The 22,346-nt window shown below is 33.2% G+C and overlaps 2 protein-coding genes across 2 annotated transcripts; one reads left to right on the plus strand and one right to left on the minus strand.

Moving 5' to 3' along the window:
• The first annotated feature begins 3,763 nt into the window (after positions 1 to 3,763).
• Positions 3,764 to 7,182, plus strand: LOC105762130 (protein ARABIDILLO 1). Its single transcript, XM_012580038.2, has 10 exons — positions 3,764 to 5,179; positions 5,257 to 5,388; positions 5,460 to 5,578; positions 5,657 to 5,744; positions 5,838 to 5,932; positions 6,022 to 6,085; positions 6,164 to 6,339; positions 6,419 to 6,643; positions 6,738 to 6,822; positions 6,912 to 7,182. Exons 1-10 carry the CDS (start codon positions 3,764 to 3,766, stop codon positions 7,092 to 7,094), a joined length of 2,583 nt encoding a protein of 860 aa, XP_012435492.1. The 3' UTR covers positions 7,095 to 7,182.
• A 144-nt stretch (positions 7,183 to 7,326) lies between these two features.
• LOC105763741 (uncharacterized) lies at positions 7,327 to 10,635 on the minus strand. The gene is made up of 12 exons (XM_012582076.2): positions 10,325 to 10,635; positions 9,573 to 9,657; positions 9,254 to 9,305; positions 9,143 to 9,163; positions 8,997 to 9,050; positions 8,840 to 8,890; positions 8,478 to 8,540; positions 8,336 to 8,401; positions 8,194 to 8,232; positions 7,983 to 8,105; positions 7,814 to 7,906; positions 7,327 to 7,726 (listed from the first exon to the last, which is right to left on the minus strand). The coding sequence occupies exons 1-12, from the start codon at positions 10,422 to 10,424 to the stop codon at positions 7,454 to 7,456; spliced, it is 1,020 nt and encodes a 339-aa protein (XP_012437530.1). The 5' UTR covers positions 10,425 to 10,635; the 3' UTR covers positions 7,327 to 7,453.
• Positions 10,636 to 22,346: the final 11,711 nt, after the last annotated feature.

Raw genomic sequence — 22,346 nt, forward strand, 5'->3', positions numbered from 1 at the left:
ACAGTTTTTTTTTACAAATTCGGGGCAGGCCGAGTCCAGATAAAAAAAGCTTACTCGAGGCCTGGCCCATTTAGAGAACAGGCCTTATTTTTTTTGTCCAAACCTATTTTCTGGACATATATTTTTATTCAAACCTTCTCACTTTTTTTATCAAATCTAATTATATTCTATATATATATAAATATAAGTTAATATATGATAAAATTATATTTTGACCCCTTAAAAATAAAATATTCTACTTAATTACTTCAAAAATGATCAAATTATAAATCAATAAATGATAAAATTATATTTTGATCTCTAAAGTACCCTAATAAAAGTTAGATTTGCTCTTGTGTAAGGTGGACTTAAATTCAAAATAAATCTAAGAGAAAATCATATATGATAATTTTAATTTAGATAGGACCTCGAATGAGAACGAAATGAAATGACATTTTACCCATTTGACCTTGACTTTTATATGTATGCATCCAAAACACGTCTCAAATTTTTAAATAATACTTTATAATATACTATTTTTACAAAATTAAATAAACACAGTACAAAAGTAATAGATTATAATAAAATATATAAAAGTATTTTAAAATAGATTATTTTGAGGGAAATTAACGAAAATATATGTTATAAATTATTATAAAATTATAAAATTATAGTTATAAAGCTCATATAAGGGGTTTTAATAAATATATAGAGATAAATGTTACAAATTACATTTAAATTCTATTTTAATTCCTGATTAAAAAACATGATTCGGTTCATCCAAAATCCGGTTTTAAAAAACCGGGGTGCATTTGATTTTTTTTCATCATCCTGAATTTTTAGAAACGAGCAAATAATTTAATTAGTTGATTTGATTTTAATTGAGAAAATTGATTAAATTGAACTGAGTGAATCAAAGTTGCTTCGATGATTATAAAATATAAAAATAATATAATATAAATCAGTTTCTTCACCATGTTGAATGGAATTAAGAGATAAAACCAAAGCGATGGAGAAAAGGTAAGAATCATAGGAAATGGTAATTATAGGATACCTGAATAGGATTCAATCGCTCTTTGAAAAACATTTGGATGGTGTCATTGTGATACTTGTTTTCATAACTGCTGCAAATCTTGGAATCAACAATACATGATTTGATATCATTCCAATTCTGGGTTTCATTGATTGCCTTTTGAATTACAATAGAATATTTTTCAAGCTTATATTCTTTGTGTCCTTTTCCGGGGAGACTTTCAGCGGTCGCTTTCCTACTCACAGCATATGAAAAACCGGAAAATCCAAGGCCGAGGAGGATTAAAATCAGTATAACAGCGAGGTAGATCCAGAGTAGCCATCTTAAGTTCCGAAGCCAGCCAGAGAGACCATCATGATCGCGACCCCGATGCCGATCAGGGATTTATCGGAAGATAAGCCGCATTCCGTTACGCCGCTCTTGGTTACCAAAACGCCCAGTATGATGATCGGGATGGAGAATAGGAATGTTAAGAAGTTGATGAATCCAAGTAGAGTGTTACTGAAGTGGCAGGACATGGTTTGGGACTTGTTTGGATTGAAGGAAAGTTGGAGACCGACGTGGGGGGTTTTTAGATATGGCGGGAGTTTTGAATTTAAATTGAAACTGACGTAAATTGGAAATTCGCAGTTAATGAAACGCGTGTAAAACCGAGCTCTGGTACGCGCGTATCAAATAATAATTAATATTTATTTCTTGACATTATTATTCATTACACTAATTACTTTAGAGTAGGGTAAATATACTAATTTGGTACTTAAGTTTGGTTTCAATATTTAATTTAGTACTTAAGTTTTTTTTGTCTCAATTTGGTACTTGAGTTTAGCTTCAATGTTCAATTTGGTACTTGAATTTTTTCATTTTGATGCTTGAGGTTTCTTTATCCTAAATTTGTACTTGAATTTGGCTTCAACGTTCAAATTGGTATCTAAGTTTTTTTTTCATCCTAACTCTTTTTTTTTTTTACTGAAGCAAACCTATGGCATCAAACATTAATTGCGCCACATGATGTCATTTGGTCTAGGTGTCAAATTGAACCGTGAAGTCAAACACGAATACCAAATTGGGGAAAAAAACTTAAATGCCAGATAATACATTAATCCTTTTATACAATGAAGTGGAAAAAATTGTACAAACAGGTTTACCATGCTTCCATGTAAGGGTAAAATTAGGAATTACGTGAAAGAGGTCGAGATAAAATTAAAAAAAAATGGATAGCTAAAGCTAAAATTGTGTATTAAAAATGGTTTAAATTGAATTTTTAACTTTTGAGAGCACCAAAATGATAAATTTTCTATTTTAAAAAAGTTAAAAAATTCAAATTAAACTATCTATATTAGAGAGGCACTAAAAAAATAATTATACTATTCAACCAAAAAACCAAGGTCTCTACTTGCTCCCTAACTATGCCCTTGCTTACATGATAGCATTCTAAATCTATTCGCTCATGGCGTATAGAATAATTATCATATTTTATTATCATTTTAGTGGTATGTAACAATTCGATTAGGTTGTTAATGATGCTTTGACAGAGTTATTAAAGTTCGGATTTTGAATATTTAATATTTCAAGTTCGAGTTTGTATAAATATTTTTATATCTATTTTAACTTAAATTCTATCATATGTAACTTTTCTTTTAAGTTATTCTAATTTCGCTCTAAATATGCTTTATAATACATTACAATTATTAATCTGATTATGTTTAAATATCTATTGTTTGTATTTAGAACTTAAAAACAATTCAATTAAATTGAATAAACTTCTTCAAAATAATTCCAAAGACAATAAACTTTATTAATTTCTTCTTTACTCCTTTTCAAATCAAAGATTTACTTACATATATATACCATTTGGATATTTAAATTTGGTTTTTAATTTTAATTTCAATTTGGTACTTGAGTTTGATTTCAATATTCAGTTTGGTTCCTTGGTCAAACAATATCATGTAACCTAATAAATATTTAACATATGCGCTTTGGTAAAAACAAAACCCAAGTACCAAACTCGAGTACTTAATTAGGACTAAAAAACGTAAAAATATCATATTGAAAAACTCAAGTACCAAATTAATATAAAAAACGCTCAAGTATCAAATTGAACATTGAAATCAAATTTAAGTACTAAATAGTATATTAACCCAAATTACTTTTTCATCTTTCACATATATTAAAAATTTATATACATTTGATTATCTTATTCTAGCTTTTTATTTGATTAAGATATGTTGTTTATCTCTATATTTTGATAAAATTTGATATTTAATTAAAATTGTTATCCTATTTTTCATTTAAAAATATTAGTCTAGTCATTAAAATTTTGACAGAAAGTATTAACAACGATAATGATTAGACAAAGTTTTTACATTGAAAAAGTAGGAGGATTGAATTTTGAACTTTTAAAATATAGAGACCATATCTCAAATACTATACAACTACAGGGACAAACATAATATTTTAACCTTTTATTTTTTACATTTAACTTATATAAGAAAACATTAATTAGAAAAGATACTAATAATCTTCTTCCTCCTTAATGAAATTCCATATATAATACAGAGCCAAATCATTAAATTATATTTCTGGTTTTTGCTTCGTCAGTGTCAATCCTTACATCTTAACTCATATTTTCATTACAATTTTCCCCATTATCACTTTGTCTCTCTCTCTTCTGTCTGGTTTTTGCTCTCTCTCTCTATCTATCTATGCTTGTTTATGGTTTTCAAGAATCATAGTGTGTGGCGCAAGGTGGCAATGAAAGACAATGGATTTGTGGACTGGACAAGCTTGCCTGATGATGCTATGATTCAGTTGTTTTCGTTATTGAATTACCATGACAGGGCAAACTTGTCTGCAACATGTAAGGCATGGAGAATTGTGGGTGCTTCTAAGTGTTTATGGACTTCATTAGATCTTCGTGGTTATAAATTTAACATTACAATGGCTGTTTCCCTTTCTCCTAGATGTGTTAACCTTCAACAGGTTCGGTTCCGTGGGGCAGAATCTGCTGATGCAATAAATCATCTTAATGCTATGAATTTGCGTGACATAAGCGGCGATTCCATAACCGACGATACTCTAACCATGCTCGTTTCTCGACATAAGGATTTACGATGTATTCAGGTCGGACCGGACGACAAGGTCACCAGTGGTTCTATAAAAGCAATAGCATTTTACTGTCCGAAACTGAAACAACTTCGGTTGTCTGGTATAAAGGATGTTCTCGCCGATTCAATCAATGCATTGGCTAATTATTGTCCCAATTTGGTTGACATTGGGTTCATTGATTGCTTAAATGTTGATGGGGTAGCATTAGGACATGTTTTATCTGTTCGGTTCCTATCTGTTGCAGGGACGTCTAATATGAAATGGGATGTTGTTTCACATGTTTGGTGCAAGCTGCCTGAATTGATCGGATTGGATGTTTCGAGAACTGATATCAGTTCCACCGCTGTTTCGATGTTGTTATCGTCATCCCGGAGTTTAAAGGTTTTATGGGCTTTGAATTGTCCTGTTCTCGAACAAGACATTACCGTTAACACCGTTAAAACCGAAGGCAAATTGTTGCTTGGCCTATTTTCGGATATAAGGAATGTGTTTTCGGATTGGGGGTGTTCCAACGAGATCATGACATGGCTCAAATGGATACTATCTCACACTCTTTTACGTATCGCTAAGAGTAGTCCACAAAATCTTGATTACTTCTGGCTCAAGCAAGGTGTAGCATTGTTCCTCAGCTTATTACAGTGCAAACAAGAGGATGTTCAAGAAATGGCAGCCTCCGGACTTGCTACTTGTATTTTCGCCAATGAGGGAAATGCCATTATAGATCCTGGAAAAGCCGAAGCCGTTGTGAAAAATGGTGGGGTTCCTCTTCTTCTTGATCTAGCAAAATCATGGCAGGAAGGGATTCAATCTGCTGCTACAAAGGCTATATCGAATTTATCTGCCGATCCGAATGCTGCAAAAACTGTTTCTGATGAGGGAGGGATCGGTATCTTTATAGAGTTGGCTCGGTCTAAGAACAGGCAGGTCTCTGAGGCGGCAACCGGCGGGCTATGGAACCTTTCCGTTGGGGAAGAGCACAAGGCTGCAATTACTGAAGCTGGTGGAATCAGAACTTTAGTTGACATTATATCGGAATGGTCCTCAGACGCAGATGGAGTCCTCGTATGTTGTCTATGTACACGATGTATTATGTTTTCGTGTACTATGTTGGATCATTGTTTGGTTTGTGTATGTTACAGGAATGTTCCGCTGGTGCCTTAGCAAATTTAGCAGCTAATAAGAAATATAGCACGGAAATCGCCATTGCAGGTGGCGTACAGTCGCTGGCAACGCTCATCAATAACTGCAAGTTCCGCGGTGTACAAGAACAGGTACCATCACTTTCACAATTAAGAGGGAACCTTGTACAATTAATGACTGATTTCGTGTCTAAATATGCTAGGCTACTCGCGGCTTAGTGAATTTGGCTGCTCACAGTGTTAGAAATGGTCCTAATGCTCGAGAAGCTGGTGCTCTTGAAGCGCTAATTCAACTTACATGTTCTCCCCATGAAGGTGTTAGGTAAAACAAAATCATTTTTTTGATGCTCTGCCTGAAAAGTAGCTACTGGTGCATTGTGATATTTGCTGATTGAAACAGGCAAGTAGCTGCTGGTGCATTGTGGCATTTGTCATTGACCAACGTAAACCGAGAAGCCATTGCAGCAGCCGGTGGTGTCGAGGCATTGGTATGATATTTTATCTTCTTTAGCCCCTAAGGTTTTTAGAAGCAAGCACATCGTAAAGATACTGTCTTTTTTTCTTCTTTTGCTTTTATGTAGGTTACTCTTGCCCAATCTTCTTTAAATGCTAGTCAATGTCTTCAAGGGATGGTGGCTGGAGCACTTTGGGGATTGTCAATGTCGAAAGCTAACTCGTAATAAGATCTATTTTTTTGTTACGTTTATGTAAATATATTGATGCCATGGAACACTAACAGGCTTCTCGTATTTGGGTCTTTTGTAGCATTGCTATCGGACGAGAAGGAGGTATTCCGCCCTTGATCGTGTTTGCACACTCAGATTCTCATGTATGCATTCCTTGCAGCTAATTGCATAATCTATTTTAGACCAAAAGTGGCATCTTCAATTATGCTTTTTGTTTTCAGGATGTTCATGAAGTTGCTGCAGGGGCTCTTTGGAACCTTGCTTTCGATCATAGTAATGTTTTTCAGATAGTCGAAGAAGGTGGGATCCCTGTACTTGCTCGTCTTTGTTCTTCATCTGAATCGAGGAAGGCTAGTTTCATGGCTGCTTTGGCCCTAGCATACATCTGCTGTGGGAGGTAAATATCTTGTGTGTGTTCTATAGGAATAACAGCCCAAACTGGCTTGATGATAATTTGTTTCCTATGATAATTTTAGCGGAAACAACGAGCTTGCACCGACGGGGACATCATCGGAAAACACTTCAAAGAGTGTGAGCTTAGATGAGGCGAGAACAACAGCTTTGAAGCATATTGAAGCTTTTATTCTTACGTTCTCCGATCCACAAGCATTTGCAGCTGCTGTTGTTTCATCATCTCGGGCAGCATTAGATCAAGCAATCGAAAGAGCTTATATTCTAGAAACCGGGCTTCTGAGATGCAGGTTTCTTTACCTTTCACCCTGATTCTTTCGTGTCATGTCTGCGTGTGACTCTTAGTTGATCTCTCTGCAATAACATAACTTTTATGTTGATTAGTGAGGCTGAAATCGGAAGATTTATCGCCATGCTTCAAAGTTCCTCTTCAATACTCAAGGCATTTGCTGCATTTTCTCTACTCCAGGTAATTTGTGCCTATGGATCGATGAAGTATCCTGTTTGCAAAATTCTTTTATCTGAGCTTACACCGATAATTGTATTCCGTAATTGCAGTTCACTGATCCTCAGGGTCAAAATGCTGTTTACCATGCTAGCTTGATGCTAGATGCTGGAGCGGTAAAGGTTTTGCGTGCCGCAGCTGCATCAGCCAACGAACCCGTCGAGGTTAAAATCTTTGCTAAAATTGTACTTAAGAACCTCGAGTACCATCAGCAAGAAACCCTCTATCTGGTTTAGGAACCCAATTAAGATTAGCTGAGGCTTTCATCGACTATACAGATCTTTTCAAGTCACTAATGTTAGTATTTTCGAGAACATGTTTATTGTCTCGCATTTGGTTGTTTAAAGTCTGGTTTTAGGTTTCAAATATAAACATTGAGATGCTCGTTCGGACCAATTAGTTCCGCAAATAAATAAGTGAAGATGTTAAGGTCGGTTTCAATGGAGTGCCGAAGCATCAAAGTACGGATTTGTACGAAAGTCATTATTATCATAATCATAAAATGATAAGAACGTCAAAATCTTTCACATATATGGTAATAATAGTGGCATAAAACCAATAATAACGTGGATTGTACCCCAAGAAAGTTACAGTTTTAGTACACAGTATGCAGCAAAGGTTGATCTTCGCTCAGGCCAATTAAGTCTTTAAAAAAGTGCCCGACTTTTGAAATCCATTGATACGATGAAGCTTCTGTCGGTGTCTGCCTTGTTGGTGCAAGTGTTTGGTCCTCCAAATATGGTACCATGAACTTCTTCATGTCGCTTGTCGAGATTTGTAGGTGATTACCCGAGACATTTACGAATTTAACTTTTCCAGCTTCATCCAAAGTTTTCAAACCGATCCAATCTTCCTTATAGAGCTTGGTCTGCAGAAAAGCAAACAAATCCGGACAATACCGAAACAAAAGGTTTTAGTTTTAATTTGCTTATATAACAGTTACGTATATGTTTACCTCTTGTACAGGCAATACAGGTTCGAAAGCCCCGTCTGGAAAATAACCGAACCAGGCTGTTTCTTTTGGTATCAAAACCGTATCGTCCTCAAACTGGTCCAAACATGGAAGAGATTAACGTGATGACATTGTTCAAAAGTCGTAGAGCCAAGTGGATATTTCAACTTACCATTATAAGCACCAGATTCTGTAAACTTGCAAGCCGTTCCTTGTAAGTAGAATTTCTCATACCATTGATTTCATTGTTGAGTTCTGGGAGGAATCTACATCCTTTAAGATAGTCCGACATGTCCTGGTGAACGGAAAAAGAACATCAAATCTGGAGAGTCAGAGAAGCGTAGCTGTACTTGTCTAAATTTAAAGGGTCAAAGGTTACTCACTGTTGGAATTTTAAGATAACCACTGGGAGCCAAGTGTTCCTGTAATTATCGATGGCATGTATTCTAGACGGTATTAAATTTTTGTTTAGATATAGAAACAAAATACAAAAAATATGCTGAAGGGTATAAAAGAACCTTATACCTGGAGATAGTCACTATAGATTCCGAACTTGATTAAGCTATCAAGCAGTATGCATATCACAGCAGACTGCCAAAAGAAGGGCACATCAGACCGGATTTCGTTAATAGTCTAAAACAATTAAAACCAGAATATGGGCACTTACTCCGCAAAATGGAATTGATGCAGTACCAGCATGGGGTCCTCCCAATGATATGAAATTCTTGACCTGACATAAAATTAAGTTCAATTTCGGTTTTAAGACAAAATATATGGAAACAGTGTAACAAGAGAAAAACACAGGAGAAGTAAAAGCATGCAAAAAAAGCCGAGTTGAAAGGATTCGATTTCCAACTGCCAATTCAAGCAGAATTAATTGGCTAAACAAAATATTAAATGAAAGGTAAAAGGACCATGGAGGCCCCTATACTAAGAGTTAAATGCAATCCAACTCTTAGTACAAAGGCCTCTATGGTACTTTTACCTAAATGAAATGCAGTATAAATGTTTTTGTGAATAAGCTCTTACAGGGGGTCCTCCATCACAAAATTCAATAACCCCTCGACCAATCAAGTTACCCTGAGTAAAAGTTTGCGAATATGTTAGTGAACGTTTGTGAGCACGTGCACGCATAGAAAAAGTTTAAAATTATAGAAATAAGCAAGCTTCAACTCATATTAGTCACCTGAGAGAGTCCAACTATGTTGTAACCGTTGCTAAGTTCGCTCATTTTTTTCACCTGCAAGTTCGAAAGAAGTTCCATTCAGAAACAAATTAAAACTTCAAGTATAGTACAGCATAGTGATACATGTTACCAAATGGTTTTACGACCTTCTCACAAACAATCGATGTCTGCAAGAAAAACGTAAGATAGGTCAGAGTTATACGACTACTATAGGACTGCAAGTGATGAGAAATTTCGAACTCAATTTAATATGTCACCTGTTCTGAAAGGGGCATTGTCCATGAATCCCAGGATCCATCTCCAATTTCACTATTACAAAGGAAAAGTATGTCAGATCAGGGGGATAACACGACCATAAGAACAAATTTTCAAACACACACAAACACGTATGAAGAAGGTGCTACACGCATACTGAAAAGTTCAAGCATCGATAACTAAAATAGCTGCATAAGTTTGCTAAAATCGGTGAGGAGTCCAAGAATATGCTCGAGCAAATTTCATTTCTTGTTCTTGATGCAACTAGCTAATGCAAGCTTTTAGTACCAAAATAAAAGAAAAATGGGAAGAAAATCATACACACAGTAGCCTTGAGATTTAGACCAGTCGCTTAAAACCTCGGTAAACTCGGAGATTCCTCGGTTACTGCATTTATCACCAATGCCTGCCATAAAAACGTATTAGTAGTGAATAACATAGTAAGAAAAAAATCCAATAAAATCGAGTTCATTATATATCTTAAAGGAACATTTTTACAGATTAAAATCCATGAAATTTGTTCAAGAAGCCTGTACTAGAAGTAGAATCAGAACCAGACTACTACATAGCCTGAAAATTTTAATACTATATTGCATATTTAAGATAAATTTTAGCTCACAAAAACACCATGAGACTCTATTTGGCAAAAGCATCATAGAGACCACTGTATTAAGAGTGAGATCACATTTTACCCTTTTACTCAAAAAATGCACAAATTAATCCATATATCTTAGATTCAAGACCAAATTAGTCATTTCCATTAAAAAATTCATCTATAATTTTTAAGAGAAAAATCAATTTGCTTTTTAATCTAAACGTACATGAGCAATTTTTTTACCGACTCTATTTTGTTCATCACCATGTTCTGCAATTACTAATGGAGCTTCATAGCATATGACAGGTTTCAATGATCCCACCAAGCAAACAGTCATTGCAGTTCACTGGTTTCTCCAAAAACATAGTTCCAAATTCCATGGAAATTAAAAATTGACCCAACATAACAAGTCAAAGTGAGAAACTTTGATTAATTCAAACCCAACAGGCAATTAATATTACAAAGACAAGAACATTACCGTGCAATACGATGAAGGGAATAGCGTGTCTAGTTGGGATAAGAATCAATGTAATGAAGAAGATGAATAATAAAGTAGTTGACTGCAAACGAGAGGCCATTGCTGGTGAAATTAGAAATAAAGTTGCTTACTTTAGAGTAGCATCGGGTTTTTGCATATAACCCAACAAAGATCTGCTTCTGGGTGTTTGAGATTTTGAGGTTCAAAGTGGAAGGATAAGAACAAAATTATAAAAGGATGAAATTTTGAAACAAAAATGGCTATAAAAAGCTATAAGGGAAAAAAAAAAAAAAAACTAATTTTGACAGACCGAAGACAAATGAGCCAACTACTTGCTGCCTTGTCTCAAATACAGGAATAAGTTCAGTAAGATATTTCAGATTATATTTTAGTTATTTAGGTTTGAAATGTTATGTTTTAGTCACTTATGTTTTCGTGTTGTAACATTTTAGTTACTGAGCTGTTAATTACTGTTGACGGTGTAACGATAAGCTGACGTGGCACATTAAATCATCATTTCAAATAAAAATTTTAGGTTAAATTATACAATTGGCCCTCATATTTTTTTCGTTTTGAGTAATTTAATTTTTTTCTTTTATGTTCTTTTAACTTTTATTTTTTTCTTTATTTTTCATTTTCTTTTGCTCCCTTTGTTTTTCTCCCTTCTCCATTTCTTTTAACGTAATTTTTCTATATTTTCCATTTGTTAAAACTTTTTTATATTTATGAAAAAAGAAAAGCAAAAGCTTAAACCAAAATAAAACTTGTTTCACATATTCTCACCCTACAATTACAAACCCTTATCATCCATCATCGTTTTAATGAACCAATTTGGATCTCTCAATGACCTAGACTACAAGCTTGCCTCACTTTAAGACCTCGCCAATCGTAACTAATGGCAGTCCACCCTCAACAAAGTTTCTCGAGTCCGTTCCCTCAACCTCCTAACCAACCCCCACAACCACCTTATTTATCTTTACCTACAACATTCCCGCCCTTCTGAAATTACGTTATTTTACGGATTCTTCAAACAAACTCTACACTCTCAAAGGCTAAAACGACCACCATACAAAACTTACCTTCAACTTTACCCAAACCAGTTTGGTTCCATGCTCCCTTTTTCTCTTCTATTCATTCATGCTTTGCTTCCAATCAAGCTTGCTTGGGAATATCCAGGAAAATTTAAATAAATTTTATGATTTGCTTAATTTTATTTGTCAGAGAATAAAAGAAAAGGAAAAGAATAATCTACATGATTCTGGAAAAATTTGAAAACATAAAAAATTTGTTTTGAATATAAATAATTCAATTTATGTTTAGATTTGATTAAGGATGTGGTTTTTTATATTAATTAGTTAGATCCAATTTTAGTTTCAAAATTAGGTTATATTCAAATCAAGATTTGATTAAGAATAATTGATATTCAGTTTTGAGTTAAATTCAATTTAGGAATAATGTGAAAGAAACAAAGACTTGGTTTATTTGGTGGGTAAAGATTATGTTTCAGTAGTGAAGAATATGAGAAGAGAGAAAATAAATGGGAAGAAAAGGAAAATAAAGAAATAAAAAGAAAAAATTAAATTGTTCAAAAAATAAAAGTAGAATGACTAGTTTAACAAATGAAAAATATAGAAAAACTATCTTAAAAGAAATGGAGAAGGGAGGAAAACAGAGGGAGAAACAGAAGAGAATAGAAAATAAAGAGAAAAAAAAAAGAAAGTTAAAGGAACATAAAAGAAAAAATTTAAATTGCTCAAAACGAAAAAATATAGGGACCAATTGTATAATTTAACCTAAAATTTTCGTTTGAAATGATGATTTAATGTGCCAAGTCAGTTTACCGTTATACCGTTAACGGCTTAGTGACTAAAATGTTACAACACGGTAACGTAAGTAATTAAAATGTAATATTTCAAACATAAGTGACTAATATGTAACCTAAGGTAAACAAAAATGACTATTTTAGTAGTTTACCCTAAAAGATTGCCCATGCCTCAATTGTTTTGGTGTTTCTTACTGCATCGGTATATCTGTGGTCACACTCTCTATTAAAACGGGCCCAACAAGGCAAAGCCCTCTTTTGTTTGGTTTCGGGTCAGTAAGGGCATGTCAAACCTTTAAGCCCAATGTATCTGTTGGGTTGAATCGACTCCACCCTCTCCAATTGTAAAGCACAAAAATACAACAATGTTGTTGTTTTCTTAAACGATTTTTTATGAAAAAAATCTAAGATTCATACAATATCTAGAGTTAGTATTTCATATAATATCAATGAATTTTTTTTAATTTTATAAGTACGTTTTTTACTAGTAAGAGGTATGTGTTATCACTTATACATAAGAGGTTCTACGATATAAAAAAAAAAAAATCATACCAACATTTTTAACGCTAGTCATTAGAACAACACTAATATTAATAAGCGTTAAAAATTTTGGTATACACTTTTTTATGAAACGTACAATATTGATAATCCAAAATTGTTGCATGGAACTTGGATGTCTTATATCCAATATGGAAGCTTAAAGAAATGCAATAAATTGGTGTATAATAAAAATCAGATTGAATTGGTTAAATCATCAATTTTCAATACAATTGATTCTTGATTCAATTAATAAGTTTGAGTTGATTAAATTTTTATACTATATTTAGTCAAAAAAATAACCGAACACGAAACCTAAGTAAAACCATATTAATTAAAATCAACGAGTAAAGGTTAAGGCTTGTCCAAATTTCTAGTATAGAAAAATATTATTTTCCACTCAAAATAATTATTGTAGGTGTCTACTATATGGTTAGTTTGGATATAGAATGTTAAGAATAAATAGTTATTTTAAATTTTAATGACATTTTAATGCATTAAGTTAAAATTTTCATGCTATAAGAATAAATGTATTTTAAATTTGATTCACGTGTTTTAAATATGCTCCATGTAAAATTTGAGTTAACATTTAACATTCAATTTGAGAACAAAACCACGCAAAGAATATAGTTAATATCCTACTAATGCTTTAAGTACTTAATTAAAAGGCTTTAAAATTTTGGTAAATAGTTTTAAGGTAAACTATAATGCAGTCACTCTAAAATAGCGTCATTTCTATTTAAGTCACTTTAAATTTTCTTTTTTTATCAATTTAACCACTCTAATTAAGATAATTGTTAGAATTTGAACTGTCATTAAAAATTTCGTTAATCCACTAAAGGATTGTTGATGCAACATTTTTTTTTACTTTTGACTAAAGTTATGGTCCTCTCTATAATTAGTCCAAAACACTTTTTTTATTTGCAAAATAAGAACCACCCATTTTTATTACCCTCAACATCCACCATAAAAACCACTAACCTTCATCACCGTCAATTCCTTACTCCCGTCTCTATTGCTCCTCACTCCGTCATCCCCACACCATAGAAATGACGTGATGAGACATCTATTGTACCCAAAAATGAAGTTCTGGAATTAATATTGTGTTCAGAGAAGTAGAACAAAAAAAAGCTGAAGCAATAATGCATGGGCTCTGCATTCCATATATGTTTGGTTTTTTACTTAATTTAATTTTCGGATAAAATGCAAACCATCTCTAATTCTAGATTTCTTTACCAATCACCCCAAAGATTCAAGAATGAGAAATTACCCAAACTCTGTTCAATAAACCTTCGATTTTTGCCCACTGAAAAAGAACTAATTTTTGGGTATAAATATTTTGTATCCATTAACGGGTACAAATGATGTTGTTATGAGGGTGGGGGATGGAGCGAGGAACGATAGAGATAGGAAGTAGGGAATGGGCGATGATAAAGATTGGTAGTTTTTATGGTGGGTGTTAGGTGGTAATAAATATTGTTGTTTCATATGTTGCAAATTGTTGTAGAACTCTTTATAACCCAATTGCAATACGACCTTGCGACCTAGAATTCGACCTATAATTGACACCTTTACTATCTCATAGGACCAACATGGAATGCTCCAAAATCTTGCGAGGTGTTATTAACAAGGGATTCCTTGTAACCTGTGTGAGGTACTCTTGAGATCACGCCTCATGACCTTGCAAGGTGGGATACGCAATCACTTATGTGTTACAGGGGATGCCTCACAACCTGTGCGAGGCGGAATATCAATGCTTCGTGGCCTTTCGAGGTGGGATACACGACCACTTTTGATAATACTTAGGCGTGAGCCCTGTTCAAAAGGCGCATATATGATACGTGTCGAACCTAAAAGGAGGACATGCCGTCTTAAGTTATATGCATGACACCTAACTACCTCCTTAAAATGTCACGTAAAGATAACCATATCTTATAAATAAGGAAGGATCGTCTAGGGGAAGCAAAATGAAACCTCTTTTTTTTGGTTTTGGGTCAATAAGGGCATGTCAAACCATTAAGCCCAGTGCATCCATTAGGTTGAGTCGACTCCACCCTCTCCAATTGCAAAGCACAAAAATACAACAATGTTTTTGTTTTCTTAAACGATTTTTTATGGAAAAAAAATCTAAGATTCATATAATATCTAGAGTTAGTATTCCATATATATACTATCAATGAAAATTTTAAATTTTATAAGTACTTTTTTTTACTACTAATAGGTATGTGTTATCACTTATACATAAGAGGTTCTACAATATACTAAAGAAAAAAATTCATACCAAATTTTTTAACACTAGTCACTAGACCAATACTAATATTAATTCGCATTAAAAAATTTGGTATACACTTCTTTTTTATGGAACGCATTATATGTGATAATCCAAAATTGTTGCATGGGCTATGCAACAAGGGGATGTAGAAAAACTTGGATGCCTTGTATCCAATTGGAAGCTTAGAGAAATGCAATAAATTGGTGTATAATAAAAATAGGGAAGATGATTGAATTGATTAAATCATCAATTTTTGGTACAACCGATTCTCTATTCAATTAATAAGTTTGATTTGATTAAATTTTATACTATATTTAGTCAAAATAAATAAATAATTAACCCAACACGAAACCTAAAAACCATATTAGTTCAAATCAATGAGTATGTTAAGGCTTGTCCAAATATCTAGTATAGAACAAATATTATTTTTCGCTCACATAATTATTTTAGGTGTTTACTATAGGTTAGTTTGGATATAACATGTAACACCCCTAACCCGTATCCTTCTCCAGAATAGGGTTATAGAGCATTACCGGAGTTTACAAATTAATTTTCAGACATTTCATTTCATCAAGCATTCATATTTATGACCAATTAAAATCAAAACATTTATGAGCTAACATTAACCAATTTAACTTATACAAGTCATTATAACAAGAACCAAATCATCCAAAATTACCAATAGAGCCAATGGATAATGTGATATATCTCCAACAAGCTTCCAACCCAATCGAGCTTCCGATAATCATTTAAATGCATCAAATAATTATACATATTACCAATAATAATTCGATTCCAATAATAAAACACACACATATATATAATATTCATTACCAAATAGCATTCACTTCAATTGAAATTATATAGAATATAGCTCATACGAGCTCACCGGACTAAATTGCAGAAATACCAAAATTGTGGACATTTTAGAAATTTTCTATTTTCTCATATTTCCACCCAATATTGTTCTAAATTTCATTCAATTTTGTAATTTAGATAAATAACCAATCCATTTCATGCAATTTGGTCACTTTTTGACATTTTACAAATTTACCCTTAAAGTTTCACATTTGTTCAATTTAGTCTCGGACCTAAAACATGTAAATTGGTCATTTTAATGAAAACTCATGCTAGTTAAATAATCATATATTTTCCTCCTCCTCTCCATTCCACATCCTTAATGTATATAACATGCTTGTTGGTAACATTATCTATAATTTCACCATTTACTTATATAAATTCATTCAAAGCTGTCCACTTGAGTCGTAGTCACTAAATTATTTATATCTTGAGATACAGAACTCCAAATTAAGATCTGTAATTTTTTTCTGAAACTAAACTCACATATGTTCTTACCATAAAATTTTCAGAATTTTTGGCTTAGCCAATAAGTACAGTTTATTCTTTAAAGTCATCCCTATTCTGCTGTCTAACAGTTCCGACCCTTCTTCACTAAAAATTAATTATCTCCTCGTACAGAATTCTAATGATGTTTCCGTTTGTTTCTATTGAAAATGACTCATTAATGATTTAAAAATATAAATTTAAGCCTCTAATTATTTTTTTCCAATTTTTGATGATTTTTCAAAGTCAGTACAGGGGAACCCAAAATCATTCTGACCTTGTCTCACAAAATTTATTATATCTCATGATTTACAATTTTATTACTTACACGTTTCTTCTATAAGAAACTAGATTCAATAAAATATAATTTCATATTTTATTCATCCTATAATTAGATTTTCACAATTTATGGTGATTTTTCAAAGTTAACCTACTGCTACTGTCCAAAACTGTTTTAGTGCAAAAATTGATTACTAAGTTTATAACACTCTTATTTTCCTTCTCTACACTATTTCTCATCACTTTCTCTTATTTTCTCTTCACTAACATATAAAGAACATAAAACCTTATATAATAAAACCCTACATTAACATCAATTTCATACTTTTTCAATAATATCAAAATAAAAAATATATTGAAATCTTGATGCTCTTACCTCGCTCAATTGATTTCAATCTTTAACTTGATTTTCTCTCTCCTCCAGCCTCTATTTCTTGAATCTAACTTGATATTCTAGCTCCCCATAGTCTCCTTGTTATCTTTCTCTCTTGATGGATATGGAAATTCTTTTAATTTTTAGGTGAAAATGGTAATTTTTTTTGAAGGAGGGACCAAATTGTAAAGAAAGCAAAACTTTCTTTCTTTCTCTCTTCTCCTCACGTTGGATGCATGGAAGATGATGGGTTGGTTGGTTTTTTTTTCATCTTTCTTTCCACATATATATACTAAACAATAAAATAATAAAATAATAAAATATTATTTAAAAATCAAATTAAAATATTAATAAACTAATATTTATTTATTTATTTAATTTAAAATATCTCCAACATCATTATTATCTTCTAGATTTCTCTCTCTTCTAAATGACCATTTTGCCCTTTATGATCTTTTAAAATTCCATCATTGAGTCATCACTTAATTTGGTAAAATTATGATTTAGTCCCTCAAAATTCTTCACCTTTTTCAATTTGGTCCTAATCCATCTATTTTTCTTAGTTTCTAGATCATTCCACCCTTAAAATATTTACACCTTTGGTCTTTCAAATTTTTTGTATTTATACTTTAACCCCTCAAATTTTAAACAAAACTTTTCTCACTTTTGCGATTTAATCCTTTCTTGAATTAATATGCCATAATATACTTCCCAATGTTGACATAACTCAATATTACCCTTTTTATCACTTTATTTCCTTATTTTACTATACCAAGGATAATATCTTACTGTAGAAATTTTCAAAATATTACATTTGTGGTCCCAAAACCACTGTTCCGACTAGGCCCAATTTCAGGCGTTACATAACATGTTAAGAATAAATAGTTATTTTAAATTTTAATGACATTTTTAATGCATTAAGTTTAAATTTTTCATGCAATAAGTATAAATTCACGTGTTTTAAATATGCTCCATGTAAAATTTGAGTTAGCATTTAACATTCAATTTGACAATAAAACTACGGAAAGAATATAGTTGATATCATACTAATGCTTGAAGTAATTAATTAAAAGGCCTTAAAATTTTGGTAAATAGTTTTAAGGTAAACTATAATACAGATCACTATAAAAATAGATAAAGGCATTACGTTAATAGATGCTCCTAAATCACGCATGGTTTTCTTTATGCCAATATTCCCTATTTTGCAGGATATAGAAAACATACATTGGTCCTTACACTTAAGTGGAATTTTCCTTTGTAGCACTGTAGAAACATTTTCCCCCACATTTACCCATTTGTTTCCTTGGAGCTTCTTTTTGCCGATGCATAGTTCTTTCAAAAATTTTGCATAGCATGGAACCCATTTAATTGCATCAAGTAAAGGAATATTAATTTCTACCTTTCGGAATATATCAAGGATTTCTTATTCCTCTCGTTCCTTTTTAACTTGGGCGAGCCTTCCAGGGTATGAGGGAGGTACAACAAATGGTTTATGAGGTGCTGGCTCAATGGAGCTGCTGGTTCGGCTTCTTGTTCAATGTCGTGGTCACGACTCGTGCCAGGCACTAGTTTTGACTCCGTTCCATCTTTTACGGTCACAGCACTAGTATTCTGACGTGGCTCAACTTGATTTGAGATGGCAATTTTCCTTGGTTCTTGCTTATCAATTTCTTGGAAGTGCACCTTAGACTTTTATTGGAGCTTTTCGGTGCTAATGGCCAATAGCATCTACTTGTACAGTTGTGTCCTCAAGTAAAATCGGGTATGAGTCGATAGGATGATCAGGCTTAGCACAAATCCCGCACAACCGAGCTGGGTTCGTCTGTCCTGCAAGCATATTTTTAACCATATTAGTAAGTTCATCAATCTTATTTACTATGGAATGAGTATTTAGCTCATGAACCCTTCTTGTAGGTTCCTAGGTGGTCGATACTGTTGAAAATTTACAGCCATAGTTGAAATTAATTCCCTAGCTCTTTGGGGAGTCATGTTCACAAGAGCCCCTCCACTAGCGGCATCAATCATCTTAATTTCCATTGGGAGTAACCCCTAGTAGAAATATTGTAAGAGCGATTGTTCAGGAAGGCCATGTTGTGGGCAACTTACGCGCAACTTCTTGTATTGTTCCCAATATTCATAGAATGATTCTGCTTCTTTTTGTTGTATCTCAACTATACTCCTCTTTAATTTGTCTACTTGAGCTGTTGAGAAAAATCTATCAAGAAACAATCGAGACATATCAGTTCAAGTATTAACAGATCCCGGAGGTAAATAAAACAGTCATTCTCTAGCAGAGTCAGCTAATGAAAAAGGAAAAGCTCGTAGTTTTATTTGATCCTCAGTTATTCCTTTTGGTTTCATGCTTAGACAAACCATGTGGAACTCTTTCAGATGAGTATAGGGGTTCTCGTTTTTCAAATCGTGAAAAGTAGGAAATAAATGTATTAATCTCAACTTTAACTCAAACGGTGTTTCACCCGCCGGATAAGTTATGCATAGTGGTTGTTGTTTATTTGGTGCAACTGCAGGTTGGCGTATAGTTTGATCTACCATGCCGTCTAAATCTTTGGATGAGTATATATCTTCGGTGTAATATCCTTCTTCATAGTCGGGTTGTGGTTGTTTACCGTGCCGAATAGCTTCTCTTCGAAGTGTTCGAGCCAACTTTTCTATCTCCGGTTCAAATGCTAGAGTCCCCGATTCTGACCTGGTCATAAAGAAAATAAACAAAAATTAGAAATTTTCACCAATCCCCGACAATGGCGCCAAAATTTGATAGGTATCGAAATTACCAAATATAAATTCCTGCGACAAAATAATAGTAAATAGCAGTATAGAGCAATACGGTCGAATCTACAGGGACTGGCTATCTAATTTTGCCTTTTTCAGTGACTAAAATCGCTATCGCGGTCATAGTCGTACGCACGACCTGTACGTAGTAGTGCTAAAAAAATAAAAATGTGGGGTTTAAATTGATTAAGATAATAAAATAAGGAAATACGAAGTCTAATAAAATAAAATAAAAACAGATTCAAAAACACAAAAATAAATTTAAGAAAATAAAATAAATGGATAAATAAAATATTTTTAAGTATAGCCTTAACCTTGGTGTACTCCAATCTTGAATCGATCCTTCAAATAAATCTTCCCTTCCAAGCAATAAGTTGGTTATAGCGACCAAGAACGTCCCGACCGCCAACTTTTCCATATGTAGTCGATCCCGGTATGACCTGCAAACCGACTCTTGTCAAATTTCTAACTGCGATACACATGTTCGCAATTTAAGATTTCAACAGCCGTGCGATCTGAATAGCCCAACTCGAATCAATGGCCTCAACTGTGTGAGTCATTTAAATCCAATCTCTATCTCCCTTAACGAAATCCAACTGGCTTTTTCCACCTAGAAATGCCAATTTGTTCGCTGGAATTCGAACACAGCACAGCCGGTTCGACTTCCGAACTGTACGCCAAGCAAATCCAACCAACGTGCACTTTTTGAATCAAATTTAAATCAACTTTAAGGGACGAATTTGTACTATCCCATATACCGAAGAGATAGAAGATACTGCGTTGAGAGGTTTTTTAAGCGGTTTGTATATCACGATTGTTTTGTTGGAGCAATTTTCGGGCTAAAACTAAATAGGGGTTTAGCTAATCATTGAAAGAATCATGCTTAAAAATAAATGATTTTATGGAAAGTGGAAAGGGAAGGGCCTTGGAAGGTAATTAAACCAAAAAGGTTGAAAGTAAAAGGAAAAAAAAATGAAACGGAATAGAAATCGTAGAGTGACGCCGGAAAAGGAAGAAAATAAATGAATATTTATTGATTCCAAAAGTCAAGTGTGTGTTTAATTGGCTGTAGCTACTAGGTATTTATACACACTTCTAGTGCTAAAATTTAGCTAGATTTTTCCTAAATATTATCACTAAATAATTTAAAATTTAAAAATCAAATTTAAACTACATTAAATTTAAACTAATTAGAGAGTTGTAAGAATATAAAAAATCTTTCGATCTTTATCCAACCACTTTTTAAAAAAATCTTCAACCCTTCAATCTTTATCCAGGCATCTTTTTATATTCAATCTTTCAATCAAGCCCTCCTCTTCGATTTTTGTTCCAATTTAGCCCCATTTTGTAAGAGTTTGAATTCAGCACACCAACTTCATTCCTGATAAGAAAATTCCAAATTTAATAGCATTTTATCCGATAATTAGCTAAGAATAAATATATTAAAATACGAATTTATCTTGCTGTCAGTCATTCTAGATTTTTTTATCAATTTAATCACTCTAATTAAGACAATTGTTCGAATCAAAACTGTCATTAAAAATTTCGTTAATCCACTAACGAATTGTTAACATAACATTTTTTTTTTACTTTTGACTAAAGTTAGGGTCCTCTCTACAATTAGTCCAAAACACTTTTTTTATTTGCAAAATAAGAACCACCCATTTTCATTACCCTCAACATCCACCATAAAAATCACTAAATTTCATCACCGTCAATTCCCTACTCCTATCTTTATCGCTCCTCACTTCGTCGCCCCCACACAATAAAAATTTGACTAAAGTTAGGTCCTTTCTACAATTAGTCCAAAACAATTTTTTTATTTGCAAAATAAGAACCACCCATTTTCATTACCCTCAACATCCACCATAAAAATCACTAAATTTCATCACCGTCAATTCCCTACTCCCATTTCTATCGCTCCTCATTCCGTCGCCCCCACACAATAAAAACAACATGATGAAACGTTAATTGTACCCAAAAATGAAGTTATGGAATTAATATTATGTTCAGAGAAGTAGAGAAAAAAAAAGCCTAAACAATACTGCATGGACTCTGCATTCCATATTTGTTTGGTTTTTACTTGATTTAATTTCCGGATAAAATGCAAACCATCTCTAATTCTAGATTCCTTCACCAATCACCCTAAATATTCAAGAATGAGAAAGTACCCAAACCTTGTTCAATAAACCACTAGTTTTGGCCCTTTGAAAAGGAGCTGATTTTTTGGTACAAATATTTTGTATCCTTTAATGGGTAAAAATAATGTTGTTATGGGGGTGGGGGATGGAGCGAGGAACAATAGAGATGGAAAGCAGGGAATGGGCGATGATAAAGATTGGTGGTTTTTATGGTGGGTGTTAAGCGGTAATAAATATTGTTGTTTCATATGTTGCAAATTGTTATAGAACTCTTTATAACTCAATTGCAATCCAGCCTTGTGACTCGAAATTTTACCTGTAATTGACACTTTTACTATCTAGTGGGACCAACATGGAATGCTCCACAATCTTGCGAGGCGTTATCGACAAGGGATTCTTCGTAACCTGTGCGAGGTGCTCTTGAAAGCATGCCTCACGGCCTTGTGAGGTGGGATACACGATCA

The sequence above is a fragment of the Gossypium raimondii genome, chromosome 12 (genome assembly GCF_025698545.1).
Source record: "Gossypium raimondii isolate GPD5lz chromosome 12, ASM2569854v1, whole genome shotgun sequence".
Lineage (NCBI taxonomy): Eukaryota > Viridiplantae > Streptophyta > Magnoliopsida > Malvales > Malvaceae > Gossypium > Gossypium raimondii.